The following is a 23,973-nucleotide window of genomic DNA, read 5'->3' as shown; positions in this document are numbered from 1 at the left end:
TTCTAGGTTTAATATGGAAGCTCCTGCAGTTAAAAAGGGTGTTAAAAGTTTAATTGATTGGTTGGCTGAAGTATTTATCAAAAGTTGGCCTACTGACAGAGAGCTGGAGATACCTGATATCCCTTGGCTTAGTGTTGATGAAGGGATTGTAAGGCTCAGGCAAATTGGTATGCTCGAGTGGATTCACAGTGCAACACCAAATCCTCCACAATGGGAGGGGCCAGAGAACATGCCTTTTACTGACTTTATAAGATAGAAAGTACTAAGAGAGACACCAGAATGTTTGAAGAGCTTTGTTTTTGCTCTTTTCCTTATGCCTAATCTTACAGTTGGAGATGCTGCTGATCAATTGTATAAATTAAATGTAAATATAATAGGTGTAACAGGACCTCGGAGTAGGGGTCAGGTGGCAGTATTGAATTACCAAAGACGAGGTGAGTGTACTTATCATAATGGGCGGCAAAGGCAAAACAATACCTATAGTGGCATGACTCAAATGGGCCTGTGGTACTGGCTAATCAATCATGGTGTTTCCAGGGACCACATACATAAAAAGCCTACTAAGTTTTTATTTGATCTGTATAAGGAGAAAAGCTCTAGGACGAATGACAGGAAGTCAGTATTGAATTATAGCAATAGAGAATCTCGCTCAGTCAACCAATTTCCAGACTTGAGACAGTTTACAGACCCAGAACCCCTTGAATGAAGGGAAGGCTGGGTGGCCTTGAGGAAGGACTTTGTCACAGTACCAAAGAGTTATGCTGTTCGCCTCTCACCCATCCTTCCCCAGAAGGACCTGTGGCCTTTTACTAGAGTAACTGCACACTGGGGGAAAGGAAATAATCAGACTTTCCGCAGCTTATTGGATACTGGCTCTGAGTTAACACTGATTCCAGGAGATCCTAAAAAGCATTGTGGCCCTCCAGTTAAAGTAGGGGCTTATGGGGGTTGGTGATAAATGGAGTTTTGGCTGAAGTCCAACTGACGGTGGGTCCAGTGGGTCCCCGAACTCATCCTGTGGTTATTTCCCCAGTACCAGAATGTATAATTGGGATAGATATACTTAGGAATTGGCAGAATCCCCATATTGATTCCTTGACCTATGGAATGAGTGAGGGCTATCATGGTTGGAAAGGCCAAATGTAAACCACTGGACTTGCCTCTGCCAGGTAAAATAGTGACCAAAAATAGTATCGCATCCCTGGAGGGATTGCAGAAATTAGTGCTACCATCAAGGATTTGAAAGATGCAAGGGTGGTGATTCCCACCACATCTCCCTTTAACTCTCCTATTTGGCCTGTGCAGAAGAAAGATGGGACATGGAGAATGACAGTTGACTATCGAAAACTTAAGTAGTAACTCCAATTGCAGATGTGGTTTCCTTACTCAAGCACATTAATATGTCTCCTGGTGCCTGGTATGCAGCTATTGATTTGGTAAATGCTTTCTTCTCAACATCAGTTCATAAGGACCACCAGAAGCAATTTTCTTTCAGCTGGAAAGGCCAACAATAAGCCTTTAGGGTATATTAACTCTCCAGCATTGTGCCATAACTTGGTTCAAAGGGATCTTGATTGCCTGACTCTCCCACAGAATATCACACTGGTCCACTATATTGATGATGTTATGCTGATTGGATCCAGTGAGCAGGAGGTAGCAGACAGTCTGGACTTGTCGGTTAAGCATATGCAGATGAGAGGATGGGAAATAAATCCATCCAAAATTCAAGGGCCTTCTACCTCAGTGAAATTTCTAGTTCAGTGGCATGGAGCATGCAGAGACATTCCCTCTAAGGTGAAGAATAAGTTGTTGCATTTGGCCCCTCCCTCCACTAAGAAAGAAGCACAATGTTGGTTAAGCATATGCACATGAGAGGATGGGAAATAAATCCAACCAAAATTCAAGGGCCTTCTACCTCAGTGAAATTTCTAGGAGTTCAGTGGTGTGGAGCATGCAGAGACATTTCTTCTAAGGAGAAGAATAAGTTGTTGCATTTGGCCCCTCCCTCACCAAGAAAGAAGCACAATACTTAGTGGGCCTGTTTGGATTCTGGAGGCAGCACATTCCTCATCTGGGTGTGTTACTATGACCCATATATCAAGTGATTCAGAAGGCAGCTACCTTTGAGTGGGGCCTGGAACAGGAAAGGGCCCTTCAACAGGTTCAGGATGCTGTACAAGCTGCTCTACCCCTTGGGCCATATGATCTGGCAGACCTGATGGTGCTTGAGGTATCAGTGGCAGATAAAGATGCTGTTTGGAGTCTCTGGCAGGCCCCCATAGGGGAATCACAGCGGAGGCCATTGGGATTTTGGAGTAAGGCTTTGCCTTCATCTGTGGCCAACTATTCTCCCTTTGAGAGAAGCTTTTAGCCTGCTATTGGGCCTTAGTGGAAACTGAACATTTGACAATGGTCCACTAAGTCACCATGCGACCAGAGCTGCCCATCATGAGCTGGGTGTTATCTGACACCCCCAAGCCATAAAGTAGGCCATGCACAGCAACAATCCATTATCAAATGAAAGTCGTATATACATGAGCGGGCTTGGGCAGGCCCAGAGGACACAAGCAAGTTACTTGAAGAAGTTGCCTAAATGTCTATGGTTCCTACTCCTGTTACGATGCCCCCTGTTCTCAAGCATCCACCTATGCTTCATGGGGTGTGCCCTATGATTGGTTGGCTGAGGAAGAGAAAGAAGACTAGGGCTTGGTTTACAGATAGTTCTGCACGCTATGCAGGCACTACTCAGAAGTGGACAGCTGCAGCATTACAGCCAATTTCTGGAACAACCCTGAAGGGCACTGGGGAAGGATAGTCTTCACAGTGGGCAGAACTTCAGGCAGTGCACATGGTCATGCATTTTGCTTGGAAGGAGAAATGGCCAGAAGTGTGATTATATACTGATTTATGGGGTATAGCCAATGGCTTGGCTGGATGGTCAGGGACTTGGAAGGAGCATGATTGGAAAATTGGTGAGAAAGACATTTGGGGAAGAAGTATATCGATAGATCTCTCCAAACGGGCAAAGGATGTGAACATGCTTGTGTCTCATGTAAATGCTCATCAGAAAGCAGCTTCAGCAGAGGATGAGTTCAATAATCAAGTAGATCAGATGACCCGCTCTGTGGATTGTCAACCTCTTTCTTCAGCTATCCCTGTCATTGCTCAATGGGCCCATGAACAAAGTGGCCATGGTGGCAGAGATGGAGGTTATGCATGGGCTTGACAGCATGGACAAAAGCTGACCTAGCTACAGCTGCTGCTGAGTGCCAGATCTGCCAACAGCAGAGACCAACACTGAGCCCCTGATATGGCACTGTTCCCCATGGTGACCAGCCTGCAACCTGGTGGCAGGTTGACTACATTGGACCACTTCCATCTTGGAGGGGAGAGTGTTTTGTCCTTACAGAAACAGACACTTATTCTGGTTATGGATTTGCCTTTCCTGCACGTAATGCTTCTGCCAAAACTACCATCCATGGAATTACAGAATGCCTTATCCACCTTCATGGTATTCCACACAGCATCACTTCTGACTAGGGAACTCACTTCACAGCCAAAGAAGTACGACAGTGGGTCCATGGTCATGGAATCCACTGGTCTTACCATGTTCCCCACCATCCTGAAGCAGCTGGCTTGATAGAACAATGGAATGGTCTCTTAAAGACACAGTTACAGTGCCAATTAGGTGGCAATAGCCTGGAGGGCTGGGGCAGAGTCCTCCAGAAGGCAGTGTATGCTTTGAATCAGCATCCAGTATATGGTACAGTTTCTTCTATAGCCAGGATTCACGGGTCCAGGAATCAAGGGGTGGAAGTGGGAATGATTTCATTCACTACCACCCCTGGTGACCCACTAGGAAAATTTTTGCTTCCTATGACCTCGACTTTGCACTCTACTGGCTTGGATGTTTTGGTTCCAGATGAGGGAGTGCTTCTGCCAGAAAAGACAGCAAATATTCTGTTGAACTGGAAGCCAAGGCTTCCCCCTGGACACTTTGGGCCTCTGATGCCTTTAAGTCAGCAGGCTAATAAAGGGATAACAGTATTAGGAGGGGTGATTGACCCAGACTACCAGGGGGAAATTGGACTGGTTCTCCACAATGGATGTAATGAAGATTATATCTGGAAGGCAGGAGATTCCTTAGGGCAACTTCTGGTGTTACCATGTCCTGTGATTAAGGTCAATGAGAAACTGCAACAACCCAATCCAGACAGGACAACAATGGCTCAGACCCTTCAGGGATGAAAGTATGGGTCAGTCCTCCAGGGAAAGAGCCAAGACCTGCAGAGGTGCTTGCTGATGGTGGCAGAAATACAGACTGGGTAGTAGAGGAAGGTAGCTACAAATACCAACTTAGGCCACATGACCGGTTGCAGAAATGTGGATTGTAATTGACATGAGTATTTTTGTCCTATTTGTTTAAGAATAGGCTTGTGCATGTATACACATATATTAAGCAGATATTTGTGTTATTCTTTTTTGAATGTGTAATTAAGTGTTAAGTGGTTAAGTGTTGTGAACCTATATGATTATATTGGGTTATGAGACACTAAAGGACTAAGCATTCCTCGAAGACCTTATCACCTACTTTAAGATATATAATGCATTGTTCATTGTATATGGGATAGTTATATCCTGTTTAGTGAAATTATGATCTCAACATTGTTTTCATTTGAAAATTAAGCATGACATAGAGAGATCTTCTTAATTGGATCATCTGAAGCTGGAAGACACCCTAAATGTGGGTGTTACCTTCTGATGGCAGCCCATATAAAAGACCAAGGCAGAGGAGAACACTAGGGTTCTTGCTGTTTGCCTTCTCTCTCGCCGGTGAGTTCGTCTTGCTGCTGTAGACTGAAGACTAGCTGATCTTTTGGAATTTGTCAGACCTTCAGTGCCAGATTAGGACTACTGAGACATCCAGCCTTGTGGACTGAACGACTATGGATTCTCGGCCTCTCCAGTGTGGTGCAGCCATTGTTGGACTACTTGGACTCTATCCCGTGAGCTAAGCTGATAAATCTCTATACATATATTCATTCTTTGGAGAACCCTGACTAATACAGCATCCTTGGAGTAGGTAAGGCTTCCTTATCAAGGATACAAAAATGCATGTTTTCATACATTCATGGAAATATTTGTAAATATGCCCTATTTTTAAATTAATAAATTTTATTTATTAAGAGGTATGTATCACTTAGTGAAAGATAGTTCATGGGCTTAAATAAGGCATTTATAATACACACATCAGAAAATGTTCTCAAATATAGAATATGCAAAGAGTTGCCACAATACAAAAGGGAAAAGGCAGGTAACCCAATAGTAAAAAGATACACAGAAGATTTGAATAAACACTTCACCAAAGAGGGTGTCTAAATGGCTAATTACAATATAAAAGTTATTCACCCTCATGAGTCACCAGGAAAATTCATAATAAAACCACGGAGAATTGTTGCTCTATGCTCACCACAAAGACTAACATTACAAAGATTGAAATTCAAACAGTACTGAGTCCATGGAGCAAATCGCTCACTGATGCACCCAAAACTGGTGTTGTCTATTATATACAAACTGAAGCTGTATCCTATCATAGCACTCCTAGGTGTGTACTTACCAGAAATGTCTACAGGTACTTATAATACCCACAGTGTCTAAAGTTAGCAGCACTATTTGTATTATTTCCAAGCTGGAATCTATCCAAACACCATTAACAAGGGAAAGGTGTGATATATTCAAATAATTGATTATTATACAGAATGAAGAAAAATCTGTAGCTATGTCCATCAGTGTGACTGAGTATTCCAAATATAAGTCAGAACAAGAGAGACTTAACAGGAGAGTAAATAGCTTCCTTTCCACCTTACAGGCAAATGCAGGCCATGTTCTTAGAGATTCTTGGGTGGGGGCACACGGACACAGGGACTGGGACTGGAACTGGAAACCCCGCAGAGTGGAAGTTCCAGATGGAGGGGTCAGACCTTGGGATGTCTGCTGAGGTTCTGTCTGTAACAACTCAACCTGCACCAAATGATTTGTTTGTATCTTTGTATTCATTACTACACTGTAACTCAGTACAAAGTTAGGAAATCAGGATTCAAAATGCTTGATTTCTGAATTACTCATTCATATCCAGTGAAATATGAACCAGTTTCTTCACACACATATAAAAAGAAGTCCTTAGCTGACTAATTTCATGTCTTGCTAGAAAAGTAATCTCCTCCTCCTAAGTGCTCAGCAGGGCAATTCTGGCAGTTTCCTTGCTGCGTCTGGGTGATGATTGTGAAAACATTGCCTAACTGAAGTTCTGTAAATGATTATTAAAAGCACTTTCCCTACTTCCTGTTCTGTGGTTCGCACACAGTGGAAACAGCTGAGGGTTTATGAAATCCAGAGGTTACTGCCAGCTGCTGCTTCTCATGTTCCCGGAAACAAAAACTTGTTCCCAATCAGAACAGGCTGGGGTTTAAAAAACAACTCCCAGGAGGTCAGAGCCAGGCCACAGTAAGAGCAGAGCCTGTGGTGGACTGTTTTTTGTTTACTTTGCAGAAGTTTCTGAAGGGCAGAGCATCTAGTAATCCCAGATTTACTAAACTGTGTTTCAACTTTCTTTAGAGACAAGTATTTTCCTGCACTAACCACAGTTGTTTTCTCTTAGCAGAGGAGAACTGAACAGTCTAACTTCTCCCCTGTTCAATGCACCCCTAAAAGATCCAAAACATGAAACTGCCAACAAGAATTATTTGGTTTATACTATGGGCTGTTTGTGCGGCAGAAGGTAAGATTAAAACAGAAAGCCTTTCTCTCTTCTGGCATAGATGCATTATGAAACATTCACAGATAGTGTTTCTCATAGCAGTAATTCAAATTTAATCTAGAAACATAATTTTGGTAGTGGTTTGTAGTTTAGTAGTTTTTGATAGTACGTTTAAAAAATAAAGTAGTTTATTTTACTGCCATAATTGATTTTCTATCACATTAAAATTCAAGAAAGTGCTTTGAACATGTTTCTGAAAACTGTAATTGGTATAATCATTTAATTTGTAATTATCATGAAAGTTCTTCCATCTCTATGGTTTAAAGGTCACGCTAAAAAGCTTTGTGCAAAACTAATAAAGAAATCTGTAAATATCTATACTAAATGAGAGCTTTTAATTTATTTCAGATATAATTCTAATCCTTCCTAAAAGCATCACTTGCAACTTAGACTGTCATGGCTTTGAAACTCTTATAGATAAGAATCAATGTATTAGGATAAAAAGATAATAAAAGTTAATGTGCAATCTAAATTATTTGTGATATCTAATTTATTTGGTTTCTTTTTTCCTGTGAATATATATGTGGTATATTGTCTTCTGAAAGCCATTTTGATTATAATGTGCATGTTGATGCTTTTCTCTATTGTCAGTAATGCTAATTCTGATTTTGTGATTAACCCTACCAAAATCGCTCAGTTCATCCATAGAGGAAGTTCACAATCGGTAACTAGGCATATGATAGATATTTGATTTACTTTTACTTTGTTTTTTTAAGGTAAGGTATCACTTTCTAACCTACTCTGCCTCTGAACACACTGCAATCCTCCTGTGTCAGCCTCCAAAGCAATGAAATTATAGGTGGGAACCAGCGCAGTGCTTAACTTACAAGCACTTTTATATCAAGTGAATAACATAGAGTTAGTAATTTCCCCCAAGCTTTTCACATAGGCAGCACAATTTGATTGACTATCCACTTTGCAACCTCTAGTCACTGAAGAAGAATAACAACTTTGGTGACTGAATACTTCCCAACCCAGAAAAGAAAGGCAGATACAGTTGCTCAATTATATCTTTTAGAAAAATTTTATAAGTTATTCAAATGCAATTAATACATTATGAAAGAGTGAGCCTTTTTTTCAGTTATATTTTCTAATGATGTTACCTGAGCATTAGTTTATAAACCTTATATTCAGACTCTTTAAAGTAGGTAGTCTTTTCCATATACACGAAAATATTATAATTAGTACTTATAATGAATTATTACTATAATGGCCAAGAACTGTAAAACCATATTGACATTATTAAGTATAATACACAACCTTTTCTTTTGCTGTAGGCAATGATTCTGTCTTTTAATGTTCTGCTACTTACACACTGTTTGCTAAGATTTTTTTTCAGATATTTATTACATAAGAAAAATTTGTTTTATTTCTAGTTAAGTTTTCAAAATTAAGAATTGATCCAAATTTGGGGCTGGAGAGATGGCTCAGTGGTTAAGAGCACTGACTGCTCTTACAGAGGACCTGGGTTCCATTCCCAGCACCCACATGGCCGCTACAAACCGTCCTTAACTCCATTTCCAGGGGACTCCGAAGCCCTCTTCTGACCTCTGCGGCATTGCACGACACAGGTTGCACTCATGTACATGCAGGAAATACACTCATACACATAAAATAAAAATAATAAAATATTTTAAAAAAAGAATTGATTCAAATTAAATTAAGCTGTTTACATGACTACAAAGTGGAACTGCAGTATTACCAAAATGCAGTGCAAGGAAGTTTATGATTTAATTTTTAAAATTTCAGTTCCTCTGTAAGTAACTGATTCTAGCTGACTTGCCTGTTTCAGTTGGGTTTGATTTTTATCAGTATGGGGAATGTATCAGCTTTTGCTGGTGAGTTGAGTGGTGGCACTATTGCATGTTACAGTGGAAATGACTATAAAATCATAGCAGAAAGAAGAATTTAAAGCATTGTACAGGGCAACTCATAATATCCACAAAATCACATATAACACCCAAGCCAGAAATGTAAAGTTCTATGGATTTTCAGTGGGTATAAAACTTCCTGCTTGGCAAATAGTCTGTGACTACTCTAAAATATAAACAATTCCATCATTCTATCATTCCTAACAGAAATTTTACTAGTCAGAATAGCCTTGATAAATTAAAATAGTTACAGATACACTTCAAATACATGATTGTTTTTATTTCCACATCACACAGTGGACAATAAACTGAGAAAATATCATTGTAAATGTTCTCATAATCTGCTTTGCTAAACTGGGAATGAAATCAAAACATTTCATGAATTTCTGCCCTCATAAAAATGAACATTCTTCAAAAACCAATTCTCATTTGGCCAGAGAGATGGCTCAGCAGGTTAAATCACTTGCCACAGAGCCAGGCCACCTGAGTTCAATCTGTGGGACCTACATTGTTGAAGGAAGGAGACTCCTGCAGGTCATCTTCTGTCCTTCACAGGTATGCCACCGCACATGCATACTACCTCTGCCCAAATTAATTAATTAATTAATTAATTAATTAATTAATTACTTAATTAAATGTAAATAGTTGTATATTTTTAAAACAAGTTTTTACTGAGGAATAACAGCCAAAAGAAAACTTGTTCACTCAACTTTCTCTTCGTCTTCCCTGTTTGATTATGTAGAGGACCTCGCAATGCCTTTTTAGTGCAATGCCTGAGTGCACCTGCATTCCTACATGCTAGGAACCGTAGCTTTCCCTCTTGCAAAAGGGTTAGCTTTCTGAGCAACTACAGGCAGCTAAGAATTAGGTCAGATTTACAGGATAAAGTCTAGAGATTCCTCAATCAAGCCATGGAATTTTGGATTTGGAAAAATGTATTGTAACTAAGCTTTTGAAGTATATGTTTCAGTCTAACAGTTGACTCTTGTTATGAAATTATGCCACAGCCCAGAAATTCCAGGATTACTAAAGTGAACCAATTAAACCTGTACTGAAACAAGACCAAACAACTATCAGCTGTGCTGTTTGGAGGAGATAAGTGTTTTCTAATCCTGGAGACTTAGAAGACAAAAACGTTCTTTAGGTTTGGCAAAACCAGTAAAGATTTTTAATCAGAGAGTGATAATTCATTTAATATATTATTCCAAATATAAGGTGTTTTCAAACTCATGTTGACTCCAATGTGGAAAAATTAATGTTATATATTAATTATGAATTAACAATGCTCATTCCCTTTGGTTTTGAAGGGAAAGCTATTTATGCTTTTATTTAAAATGCAACTATAGGGCTGGAGAGATGGCTCAGCAGTTGAGAGCACTGACTGCTCTTGTAGAGGACTCGGGTTCAATTCCCAGCACCCACATGGTGGCTATGAACTGTCCTTAACTCCAGTTCCAGGGGAATCGGAAGCCCTCTTCTGACCTCCGCGGCATTGCATGACACGGGTGCACTCACATACGTGCAGGCAATATACTCACACACATAAAATAAAAATATTAAATAAAATATTTTTTTAAATGCAACTATATAATGTGAAAATGCAAAAATTCAGATGATGTGTCATAAGATACTTTTGCTTTTTCTAAGGAAAGATTTATATGGAAAGTGTTCTTATTCTTTCCTTCACTCCTCTATGAACAGAGGTGGAGGCAAATTATGCTAGAGGGTCTATCACATCTTAATTGAAAAATCACATATGCAACTTTTCCTCTAACCTTAGCCACTTGGAAAACCAAAGTGTCATTAGCTACATGTGACTCCACAAAACGATGCAGAAATTGAAATACAGCCGTCTCCTGTGTTGGGAGCTATTATTATGGGCACAGCCATTGCTGCATTAGGCTTTGCAGGCTGCCTTGACTTTAGCATTGGCGAAAGAATGCTTCTACCCTGGGACTTTTTCTGATAACGCGGACGTTTACTGGTCAGCGATGAAGCCGCAAAACAGATCCATTGGCAGGGATGCCAGGAAGAGACTCCATTTTCTATAGATATCCTTTGCTTGGTATTAGTAGCTGTTTTGGTACCCAATCTTGGAATTTTTCTGGCTTAATCCAGACATTTACTGATCGGGCAAAAATGATGATTCCTGTAAAAAAATACTTATCTGCAGGAAATAAAATATTACCTTGGGGAAATTTAAAACAATTAACTTGGGGCAAATTTTAGAAATCAATAATAAACAGAATCTAAAAAAGAATCCATAAAAATCTAAATGAATTAATAATAAACAAAATTAAACAAAATCTCTGATCAATAATAAAAATTAAATAAAATCTCTTCCTAATGGTTTATCTGTTGTTGAATATGAGAGGCGTAATCAAAGGAAAGCAATCTTTGTATTACAAACTGCAGAGGTAAGGCTTAGAGCCATCAACATTTCACTAGGGAAAGTGGCTGGATAAAATAGACTACCTGCTGGGAAGGCAGCAGAGAAATTCTTGCCAAGTCCTAAGTTCAGAATTTTGAGAAGAGTCTAAAAGTGTGTAGGGTCAGGAAAATACTCATCCTGTGTGATAAGGTTCCCTTATTCAGCCCAGTCCACGTGCTCAGCTTCTCAGGGGTGGCCAACCCTGGCCTTAGACCGCAGCTGCACCGGCTCTCCTCCTACCGTCTCTGATCCTTCTCAGATCCGCCCTAATTGCTCTTCTAAAGATGCGTTTTATGGTATAGATCATTATCTAATCTAGAAAATGAGCGAAAGTTGTTGGTTTATTCTCCTATGTTTGAATTTAACGGAGATTCCCCCCCCCCACTCCCCAGTCTTCAGCGAGAGTATTATTTCCCTATATGGTATTTCCCTATATGGTGTTATTTGGAAGTGTGCAACATTCAAACTGCTTTCGATGTCTTCTCTCCTCCCGTTCTTAAAAAGTACTTTACATGGTAAATTGACACAGATGCAACCAACATATAATTTTCATGGAAGGACAAATGTATCCATATAAAGTTAGTATTACTTTTGCGTAATTTGCTGTGAATTTTTATAATCTGCTAACTTCCCTGCATTCATTTTACGGATGGAAGATAAAATGGGAGAATGTTACCGGTCAGAATAGGACAAAGTCATTCTGGAAGAGGGGCATTTCCTAGTAGAGAACGGGTGGATGAAGTGCTGTAGTGGGTGATTGACCTTAGAGCAGTCGCCCACAAGAACGGTACCTGGTAGAGGGTGAGAACCGGATGCAGGCCAGCCCTGCTTATGTGAAGCGCAGATATTGCCTGCAAATGCGCATGCTTCTCCACCTGCATGTAATTTTAAAGTAAAACACTAAAGTCTTTAAAAAATTTTTTATTGACTTCTTGTGCATTTCATATAATAGATCTTAATAAAATTTAGAACCCCTCCCCCATCCACAATAGCTCCCCCACCCCACTGGATTTCATGCATTCTGTCAATATGTGTTAAATCCTATCTAGTCAAGCATTTGTACCAAGATGTTTCTCTGTGCAAGTTCATCCTCCCGAGTCTAGTCATTGCAAACTGAAATTTTTCTAGGGTAGAAATTCTCTTATATGGTGAATAGTCTTCATTTCTGGCCTTTGATTGCTAAATTTGGACCCAAAGCACAAATTGATCTATTTTTATTTGTCCTATCTCTGATTATTGGTCTTTGTCGCTTTAACTCCTGCCGCTATGCCTGGCCCCACACATCACCCCTAACTGTTTAGGTCTTTGAGATTCTGTCAACCTAGCTCTCCTTACTCATTTCTTAACTTCAGGGATCCTCAGAACATAGTGCATGGAAAAACAGCAGAAATAATTGGGAGAAAACTGTTACTTTTGGTTTAAAGTAAAAAGGAAAAACGGTTCAGAAAAAGTAAAGTAACTAAACAGAACAAAAGAAAAACCTCTAACATGAAATAATCAAAGGAAAAGAGCATAAAGATTTGACAGTGCACTTCTGTTTTGACATTTTAACTTAGAAAGTCAAGTTTCTCACAAACCTTGTTAACTTGAAATAAAATAGAAAAATGATTATAGAAACATTCCTTCAAAGGTTCCTAAGAACTTTTTTTTTCATCTTTTGAATTAAATGAAAGGAATTTCTAACTTCAAAAAGTACAACGTAAATTCACATTTGCAGAGACGGATGTACCATGGATTTGTGGGGATTTTTCAGGTTCATGTCAGAGAGCTTTAAGTGATTCAGCAAATTACTCCCCTACCTTATATTTCCCATTTACACTCGGCACTGTGCCTTGTACATACTGACTCTACTCTATAGATGTCAAATGGAAGATTCTGCTCAGTTGTGTTTCCATTCACTGGTTCTTTTATTTAGGTGCACTTTTGACTGATTTCTAAGTGATAAGCAGTGTAATAATACTTTCCAAAAGTCACAATGGAGAAACAAGAATGACTATTATGCTTATATTCACATACTGTAGTTAATTATATAAACTATTGTGACTAAGATAAACAGTTACTAATGTAACCTTTGGGTAAAGCAGAAAACTAAAATTGGGCTGAGTGGATAAAGTAGGGAGGAGTTGAGAAGTTGGTTTATAAAAGATTGAATAAAAAGATGAATTTCTCCTTTTTAAATATGTAGTGTTCCCATTTATCTCTTCTGACTGGCTTTTGTTTGAAGTTTACTTTTTTGACTGTAGGAATTATCCTCCTTGCTTACAGTTTCTATTTGCTTGGTAGTTGATGTCTATCCTTTGGCATTCAGGGTTTAGATACCTTTGCTTCTGGATCTTGTGTTATAATCCTAGTTAGTCTGTTTTTTTATTGGTGTTTTAAGAGGTCATTTAAAATTAAAGTCATTGTTGAGAGAGATATGCTGTTTCCTATGATTTTGTTAGATGGTATTCTGCTTGACTTGATTTTTGGCATTTCTTCTCCTCCTCCCCTGTTAGCATCTGGGGTTTGATGGTTTACAGTGTTAGAAATGACTGATTCCTTCCCAACTCTTCTTTGTTCATTCATTCTTTGTACAGAATGTATTCTTCCACGTGTTCACATGGATGAGACGGTCTTTCTTCTTCCTCCTTATGTAATAGTACACTAAGAATTTTCTACTGGGATTGGAGAGATTGCTCAATAGCTAAGAACACTTGCTGTTTTTCCAGAGGACCTGGTTTTGATTCCCAATACACACATGGTGGCTAACAACCATCTGTAATTCCAGTTCTAGGGGATCCAATACCATCTTCTGGGTATTGCACACACGTGGTGCACTTACATACATGAAGGCAAAACACTAAAACATAAAATAAAAAGAACAAATAAAATATTGAAAAAGAGAGTTTTCTACAATACTGGCTTGGTTGTCATACTTCTTACTCTGAACAAAAGTAAATTGAAAATGATTCAAAGAATTTAATTTAAAGCAGTACCTGTTAAAATTGCTAGAGGAAAATATAGAAAATGCATTTTAAGATATAGGCACTGGCAAGAACTTCCTGAACTGTAATTGTGATGGCTAATCCTGAGTGTCAACTTGACTGGATCTCGGATTAAATGAAATGAGAGAGGCCTTCTTTATTGGATCATCTAAAGCTGGAAGACACACTCTAAATGTGGGGGTTACCTTCTGATGGCAGCTGTGTAAAAGGCCATGGCAGAGGAGAGCGCTTGCTTTTTGCCACTTGACTTCTCTCTTGCTGGTGAGCTCGTCTTGCTGCTGTAGACTGAAAATTAGCCGATCTTTTGGAATTAGTCAACCTTCAGCACCAGATTGGGACTACTGAGACATCCAGCCTTGTGGACTGAGCAACTACCTGATTTTCAGTCTCTCCAGTGTGGTGCAACCATTGTTGGACTACTTGGACTCTATCCTGTGAGCTAATCTGATATATTATATATAATATAATATATTATATATAATATTATAATATAGTATAATATTATATATAAATGTTCATTCTACTGGTTCTGTTTCTTTAGAGAACCTGACTAATACAGTATTCCAAGAGCAAAGGAAATAGCTTCAAGAATTAACAGATGAGATTATATGAAGTTAGAAAGCTTTTATGCAGCAAACTGAACCATGAACTATATGAACAGACAGCCTACAGAATTGGAGAGAGGCTTTTCCAGCTAGACATCAAACAGGGGGTTAATATCTGGAATATATAAATAACTTTCAAAGTAAACACCACCAAAAGAGAAAAACCCAAACAGCTAATTAAATAAACAATTCTCCAAAGAACAAACATAATGACAATATTTTAGGTGTTCAGTAAGCTTACCTATCAGAACTATTAAAGCTAGTTTGAAATTCCAACTCATCCCAATCATAATGGGTGTCATAAAGAATAAAAGGAACAGCAAGCACTGGTGAGTTTGTGGGGAGAGAGGAACCGTATTAATGACTGTTAGTGTGTAAGCTGGTGCAGGCATATGGACACCAGTATGGAAGTTTCTCAAATGGTTAAAAAGAGAATTACCAGATGACCCAGCTCTACACTCCTGGTCATATACCCAAAGGATCCCATGTCCTACCACAGAAGGGGCAGAGAGATTCAGCAAAACAAATTATGTTAAAAACACCATAATGGGGGCTGGAGAGATGGCTCTGTGGTTAAGAGCGCTGGCTGCTCTTGCGGAGGACCCAGGTTCAGTTCCCACCCAGGACTCAACCCTTCGTAACTCTGGTTCCAATGTACCTGACACACTCTTCAGACCTCCGTGGACATTGCATGACACAGGTGCACTTACATACGTGCAGGCAATACGCTAATACACATAGAATTAAAAATAATAAAATATTTTCTAAAACCTGCCATAACAGAACCTAGTCTTTGTATACTAAGAAAATAATTTTTAAAAAGAATTAGAATAAGGGTATGGAGCAACATGCCAAAATTAGGTGACATTTTGTTATGGTTTTTGGTGCATTTTTTTGAGACAGAATCTGGCTATGTGGCCCCAACTCAAAATCGTCCTACTCCAGACTTCTAAAAGTCCTGGGGTTGCAGGTATTCCCATTATGGGTATGTTTTGAAGGCTGAATAGAAGTTATCCAGATGAGACCAAGAGGATGTTAGTGGCTGTGATAGCATCAGTTATACACAAAGAACTAGAAGAGATTCTGTAAAACTTCAGGGCTCCCTCCATAGTTCCAATTCTCTAATCAATTTAACTTATAGAAGTATTAGGGGTAGAATTTGGTAAGGAGTTGATTCTCCCTTTCTGTTACTCCTTATCCCCAGGATCTCACTGATAGCACTCAGATGCTGTCATTTTTTGCTGTAGAACATTCAGTGCTCATTTTAATGTCAGCCTGTGACTAAGCTACTTTTTGTGACAGTCAATCACGTCTAATGAAAATCATTTGATATACACTGACAGTATATTTTAAGAAACTAACAACATGCTTGGAGCAACAGTCAGTGTTAGGAAATCTCTATCCAAACATCAAACATTTCATCAAGTTTGATTTCAGTAGAATTTCAAGTTGTTTTCTGACAGTAACACAAATACCTGCTCAATGTCTTCTGGGTATTAATTACCACATGCCTATTTTAATCGTTTTCCTTTTCAAGGTCAACAAAGAAACTATTTCATCATCTCTTTAAAATTTAGAAATATAAACTTATTTTTAAAATGTTCATTAAGTGCAACATGAAGCTATTTTTGTAAATTATTTTTCCAAAGCTGTTCATTACAACTGATATTTTTCTCGTACAAAATTTTTCTAAATTGCTTACATTTTTGTACTATTTATAAAATAATATGAATAAATCTTATTTTAGAAACACCTACTTGGTTCATATATACACATACAGTTAATATTCACATACATCATTAAGAAGGCAGAAAAGAAACCTAATGAAAAGCATTTGTTTTGTATACTCATTCATTTACTTTATTTTTTACTAATTTGATTTTGAAGTTTTATATTATAGAATATTCTGCCATTTACTACCTTAACAAGTAAACTATTTAAAAAACAGTACTCTTATTGTTTTCCCAAAATACTTTTGGAAAAGTAGAGTAGTTGAACAAAGATACTATCTTTAATCTACCAAAAGAATGCAGTGCAAACTGATTAGCTGTAATAAATGTGTAAGTTCATCAAGATTTATTTCATTTGAATAAGAGCACTTCCAATAACAGTTCAGAGACATATTGACATTGAAAATAAATGTTAGATCTTGTATGTATGCCAGTAATAACCCTTTAATAATTGAATGTGGAAAATTTAGTGATGATTATTTAAATATCAAATATGTTTGCTTGTAGCTTTGACAAAATGATGTAACTAGCTTCCTCAAGTTAATGTGAAGAGTCCCGTTCTTGTCTGATACTCAAACGTCTTCTCAGTCCTTATTCGTTTTCTGAAAAATATTTAAAATTGGAAAATAAAATCAAGAAATTAAAAAGTTAACAAAATGGTATTTTCAAACAAAAGTAATTTGTAGTCATAGAGCTATAAACACATAGGATTATTCAAATCCGAGTAAATGTTTACGTACAAGAAAGGTAAGCTCACTCAGTAACCTGGAAGTGAAAACAGAGGCTTTCCTATTTTGAAGGTGTTAAGATGAATAATCTCCCAGAAAATGTTTCTGTGCCTTTAAATTGTTTTTAAGCCTCCTAATGAATAACCTCCTGCCCTGTTTTCTTCAAGAATTGTCAATTTATTTCAAGGAAATATGTTTGTTGTACATACATATTAACAATTTGATTACATGGATGAAAATAACTTGTTACTGTCTTATGAGAGCTCTATGAGAATTTAGTTCAACTGAGCTTCAGAAATTTAATTGTTAGTCATTTCAGGTAAATCAATATCATGTCACAAAGCATATCTAGTTATGATTATAACTCAACAGTGTGAACCATTACTTTAAATAGTTTCGCTATGAGTTCGTGATAGAATACAGTGGGAATCAGAATAAAAATATACAAGCGGTGTACTTGGAGAAAACCTGAACATCAAGTGAAAAGCAAAGGATGTGCTGATTTTGAAGCGCAGAATGGAAAAATGCTAGTGTGCAAAGCAATGCGTATGAACGGTGAAGACGCTTGAGAAGGAAATAAAAGAGAAGCTGTAGGACAGTAGAGATTGGGGATATTTTGAGTTGTTTAACAAAATGTAAACATCCCAGGAGGGCTTTGGCACAGGGAACAAATGGAATATGTGACAATGCATGAACAGAAGGAAGGGCAGGAGTCAGCTGAGGGTTCTGTCCTGGGTCACCATAAGACCTGGGGCTCCTTAATATTTAAGACCCCATGGAATTTTAATCACGGGAATGATGGGATCGAATGGGCCGGCTGGCATCCATTCTGACTCTGTGGAAGGCAGTCTCTGTGGATGGTCTCTGTGGAGGACAGTGTCTGTGAAGGACAGTCTGTATGGATGATAGTTTCTATGGAGTACATTCTTGGTGGAAGATGATCTAGGAGAACAGACCAAGGATCAGAGACTAGTCAAACTGATGCATGATCAAGGTAACACATGATCATAATCTAAACTAAGGTTTTAGAGATTTACCAGAAAAGTGGAGAATGCAATAGCGCTGATAATTATTTTTCAAGAAGAAAATCAAAAGATGCTACTCAACATTGTTGAGAAAGCACCAGAGTTTTGAATATTACTTAAAGCCAGAGAGATGATCAATGTGAGAATTCCCTTTTTAAAATATTTTATGTACATAAGTGTATTGCTTGCATGTATGCAGGTGCACCTGTTTCATACAAAGTCAGTGGAGGCCAAAAAAAGGCATTGGATCTCCTGGAACTGGAGTTAGGACGATTGTTGGCCTCCATGTGGGTGCTGGGAATCGAACCTGGGTTCCTTGTAAGAGCAGCCAGTGCTCTTAACCACTGAGTCATCTCTCCAGCCTCGTGAGAATTCTTTATGTGTGGTAAGCACATATACATAGAGTATACATTGTGAGGAGTTGACAAAATAAATTTTGCTTTGTCTTTTAGATATGACTTAAAATTAATCAACTAAGTAAATGTGTTATTTGCAAATATAAATGCCAGAAGTAAAGCACAGAAAACTGAACTCTGGTAAAGAGCTTTAGACAGAGTAAAATAATTGATTGAAAAATAATTTAAATGAAATTGAGAGGAAAATTTGGCATTTCTCTTTATTACTTTAACTTAACAAAAGCAAAACAATTTTTCCAAGACTTACCAAAACATTGAAGTTATGGAAAATAGCTGTCCACAGCTACAATGTTGGTGTTTACATTTGAAATTGAACAGCACTATTAAGCAAATCTGAATTTTGAAAATGAAAACTACTATTGTCAGCCTGTAATTGGTGAGACTTTGTCCAGACTTTGTCCATGTAAGAAACAATGTTGTGAAATTAAAACAAAAGCATCAAGCTGTTGCCACTGGTGCTGGTGATGCTGGGTGCTGTTTTGCAGTAGGATATTAGCACCATCTAGTGGAAGAAAGCTTTCTGTAATTATGAAGCTCAAACTGTAATGTGCTATTTATTACATACGTTCACTAACACAATTGTGCAAAAAATTAGCAAAATGCTCAAAGGAAAAAAAAAACAATCAGTGCCCATGGAAGCCTATACAAGTGTTTTCTTTTGCCATGAATATAGCTGCCTGTGAGCTGTTTTGTGAAACATATAATATCATCCTGTATTGATTCTCCAGAGCAGGATTTGGGTCAATAGATTATTCTATCACCCTTTAAAGATAATTTCTAGAATAGAACAACAACTTGTTACCAAATAAAGCAATAAAGGAGTTTTGACAATTTCAACAGTAACTTAACAAACATATGTGATAATAAATATTTAAAAATCACCTTTTATAAACCTTTAAATGTTTTGTCATTTGGTATAATCATTCAAATATCAGGTTAGTTATGTCTAAATTAAGCAAAAAGCAGCCTTAAAACAAATTAAAATAAGGGGCTGGAGAGATGACTCAGTGATCAAGAATGGTTACTGCTGTTCTAGAGGATGAGAGTTCAGTTTCCAGCAGCCACGTCCAGCCCCTCTCAACTGCCTGTAAGTCAAGATTCGAGGAATCCAATGTCTCTGGTCTTTGAGGGCACCCACACTCACGTGTACATACCCACACTATTAATTAAAAAGTTTAAAAAGTCTTAAAAATTCAAATCTGTAGACATGACAAAGAGAAGTCATGATTTATGCATATAACCCCATCATTTGGGAGCCTGAGGATGGAGGATTATGAGCTGGAGGCCAGTCTGGGGTACAGAGCCAGCTTTTGTCTCAGAAATAAATAAAAGGATGGGTCCATTGAAAGATATGGGAAAACCAAGTACAGTATAAGGTTAATTATTGGATCAACATGGTTGCTGTAACAATTTACATTGTCAATTAAAAATTTTCTGCATATTTTACATTTTTGGTTAAAAACATAAGTAAATTTTTCCAGTATAAGACTCAAGAAGAAAGCACAACTGCTATTCCATTTCACCAATTTAAATTCATAAAAAGTGGTTAAAAGACAGGAACGCCAGTGTCTGTCAGATTTGAATTCGGTTTTTCATTCTGTCGCTTTCAGATGGTTTAACTGGGGAAAACTCACTTGATGTTCTTGAACCTCTGTGTCCTTACTAATAAACTGATGATAATGAAAAATAAATATAATAAAAAGGTGTGAGCTTATTTTCTGACATAATATATTGCAAATCATTATATTTATCCTTGCCAAGAAACAGAAGGCCCAGCAACCCCCAATTTCCACGCATCTCTTCCAAATGGAACTTATTATCCTCATAGTTGTAATTGAATTTTTATTCTTTATTGTTTCATAGCTTATGTATATCTGAATGGTATATACAATGTATGTTTTTAAAATGTATATTTATATAACATTACTGTAACACTTGATATAATGTTGTAGTTTTACATTTTATTTTGCCATTATTTTTCTGTTTATTTTGTGGTGTTGATAGAATATTCCACTGCATGCCTGTTTTACAAAAGTTTATTTAATTGACTGTTGATGTTGTGGTTTCCATGTTTGGCTATTAACCATTTTGCTCTAATAGTTAACGTACATGGATTGGATTCAAAGGTGCACAGGTTTCTGTGAGACGTACTTTTGGTGATACGGTTGTTTAGCATAGAAAGCTGGGCATTTTGTTTCACCCACAAAGTAATATGTTGAATCTCAAACCACTTAACAGTGATAGAATTAGAAGATGGGAATTTGGTATGTAGTTAGGTTTAGGTGAGATCATTAGAATAGGGTCCCCAAAATGAAAGTATTGCCTTTAAAAGAAGAGAAACTTTCTGCATCAAAATGTCCCTGTCTGTCTACCTGTCTGTCATTTGTCTCTTTACCTCTCTCTCTGCCTACTATATGAGTACACAGGGAAAAATGCATCTATTTGGTAACTAAGGACATGACCCTTAACAGAATCTGCCATGATGGTACCTTCAACCTCTCCCTCTTAATTCTAGACATGTGAGGGATATATGGTATATTTAAGCTTGAAATTTATCATAGCTTGTATTATACTCTAATGTGTTTCTATAAGCATTTTATGTATTCCTGAAATATTGTTGTGTGGAGATAACTTGAGTTCAGTTCCCAGAATCCATGTTAGGTGGCTCACAAGTGCCTGTAATTCTAGATCCAGGGGATCAAACACCCTCTTCTGGCCTCAGTAGGAACCTGCACTCAATTTCACATACCAACAGACAGACACACACATATGCACAGACATATGTTAAAAATAAATCTTTTTAACAAAAGTTACACTGGCTTGGCATGGTGGTGCATGCCTGTAACTTCAGCACTCAAGAGACAAGTGGATTACTGCAAGTTTGAGGCCAGACTGGTCTACATAACAAGTTCTAGGTTAGTCAAGATTACACAGACCCTGTTTCCAATAAATATGAAAGTTTTACAGCTAGCTAGCCACTCTCCATTCTGATGTGCCCTATGGAGAACTTATGAAATATTATTTTACTGTTTCTCAGTTTAACAATGGCCCTGGACACCTGTGATAATCCTTTTATTGTTATAGTCGATGTTCATTTAGATTTATTCTTGTGCCATTTTCATTGTCTTTATTTCATTTTGTTACACTAGACTCTTTATCTATGATTAGTTCCCTTTTTCTGAAATACATCTTCATTATTTCAAGTCATGGTGGAATATTCTCTCAAAAATTTTAATCTTTACACCCTTGCTAAACTTCTCCATATACTTCTTCCCACCAAGTCCCAATCCCACTTTTCTATTTGATTTAAAGAGTCTGCCTCTAGAGTCTTATACTCACAGATATCACTAGTTAATCCTTTGCATTTCGAAAGCCCAATCAGTATTGTTGAACATATTCACTCAGTGTTTAGTCCAGCACTGTAGATTCTTTCTGTTCCTTTTGCAGTCTGTGGCCAGTAGGTCCTTCCTTTGTTTGACAATGTCTTTGACATTTGTAGAAACAGTTTGCTGCTTAGGAAAAAGAAATTCTTTACCTTAAAATAATGATTCCTCATTTGGGTCTCAGGCAGACTTGCAGTCTTGGACCAGCTTTAGGCAAGTTCTAGCTTTCATATTCTCAGATCATCTGAACTAGTCAAAAAAAAGTTCCAAAATGTGTGTCAAAAGTAAGTTTCCACTGGTTCTCCTTTGTTCTCAGCATGAACCATGCAGGGTCCTGAGCCTGACCATTGTGCCTGTGCACTAACAAGGCCATGCAGTGATAACGGTCATACCCATGGCCATTCTTCATTATAGAGCATCACATTTAGATTTTGATAATATGAATACTTTTTCTGCTGTTGAAAATAATTTTCAGTGAATTCTTTAGCTTTTCTTTTTAAAAAATTTTTTTTAATTATTACTTTTTTATTTTATGTGTATGCGCGCATGTAGGTAAGTGCATCCGTGTTGTGTGATGCCCGCAGAGGTCAGAAGAGGCTGTTGATCCCCTGGGACTGGAGTTAAGAACAGTTGTTAGCTGCCATGTGGGTGCTGGGATTCGAACCTGGGTCTTTTGCAAGAACAACCAATGTTCTTAACTGTTGAGCCATCTGTCCAGCCCCAAACTCTTTAGCTTTTCAATAACACTCTCATAAGTAGAATTTCAGTTTTAAAATATTCTCATGTGCAATTTTCTTTGATTTGTTAAATCCTATGTTGGGGATTTAATCACAGTGCTTAAAAGCATCAAGTTCTGGTGCTCTGTTACACAGTGTGAGAACTGTATAACTATCAGTAATGGTAATATATTTATAGCTCATAAAAGCTGGAAGAAAGGATTTTGAATCCTCTCTCTCTCTCTCAAAGAAAGAATAATACTTGAGATCGATATGCTTAGCCTGGTTTGAACATTACCCAATATATACATGTGGCAATAAAATATCATGTGGCACTATGTAGTGTATGCAGTTGCCAATTAAAAAAGAGAATATATTATTAGGAAGAAATGATAGATGTTTCAGGGATTATTCAGGTTTATCTTAATTTCTTAATTTAAATATTACACTATGTAAATACACATGTATATACACAGAAACATTATTAAGTAACTCATTATCATGTATAATTTTTACTTATCAGTTGAATTTTTAAAAGACTGTAAAATAAATGTTATGAATAGATAACAAAATAAGAGTGAGTTAAAATAAAAGTGGACCAGAGCCAGGCATGGTAGCCCATGGCTTTAATCCCAGTAGTTGGAAGGCAGAGGCAGGCATATCTCTGTGAAAGTGAGACCAGCCTGGTCTACGTAGAGAGTTCCAGGTCAGCTTGGGCTATGAGGAAACCCTGTCTCAAAAAAGACTGAAACAAAACAAAACCAAGAAAATAAGTCAAAATAATATTGTATCAAAAAGTATTAATTAAGGAAATTTTAGGAGAATGAATTTGATACAGGTTTTCTTTAATTTTGACCAACTTTTTAATCTATCTGGATTTTTTTTATTTTTTAGAAGAAGCATTGCATTACAGCTTTAACATACTCAATAACAATTTCCAGAGAAAAAATACATCTCTTTCAAAAGTGGCTATACAATTTTTAGGTTCACAGTTGAATTAATACAATTATACAGTATTGAACTCAGTATAAACTCTGTAAGACATAAAATTGAATGAGTTTTATGTGACGATATCTATGTGTGTTTATCAATTCAGTGAGGGTTCCATTTCAACTCCAGCAGTTTTTGATTGCAAGACAGCTTGAGTAGATTTCAATTTGAAATTATCAAATTTACATAATACAGCATCCTTAAACACTGGCATAGCTAAATAAACACTGTATGAAATAGTGGGTCTAGCTATCCTGCATCAACAGTATGCTGATGA

At 37.5% G+C, this 23,973-nt stretch overlaps 1 protein-coding gene across 4 annotated transcripts in view; it reads left to right on the top strand.

The window, feature by feature from the left end:
* Positions 1 to 6,478: 6,478 nt before the first annotated feature.
* Cfh (complement factor H) overlaps positions 6,479 to 23,973 on the top strand; it is an 88,040-nt gene continuing 70,545 nt past the window's right edge. For 2 of the 4 annotated variants that reach the window (XM_008831576.3, XM_017797754.2), the window contains exon 1: positions 6,583 to 6,778. In XM_008831576.3, coding sequence (XP_008829798.1) covers positions 6,721 to 6,778 — 58 coding nt within the window. In that variant the 5' untranslated portion in view covers positions 6,583 to 6,720. The other 2 variants (XM_017797755.2, XM_008831575.3) reach the window with 2 other exon arrangements.

Source organism: Nannospalax galili, unplaced genomic scaffold (assembly GCF_000622305.1).
Source record: "Nannospalax galili isolate Female #2095 unplaced genomic scaffold, S.galili_v1.0 scaffold955, whole genome shotgun sequence".
Taxonomy (NCBI): domain Eukaryota; kingdom Metazoa; phylum Chordata; class Mammalia; order Rodentia; family Spalacidae; genus Nannospalax; species Nannospalax galili.
Note: the sequence above shows the minus strand (reverse complement) of the source record. Positions and strands in the feature narration are given on the sequence as shown.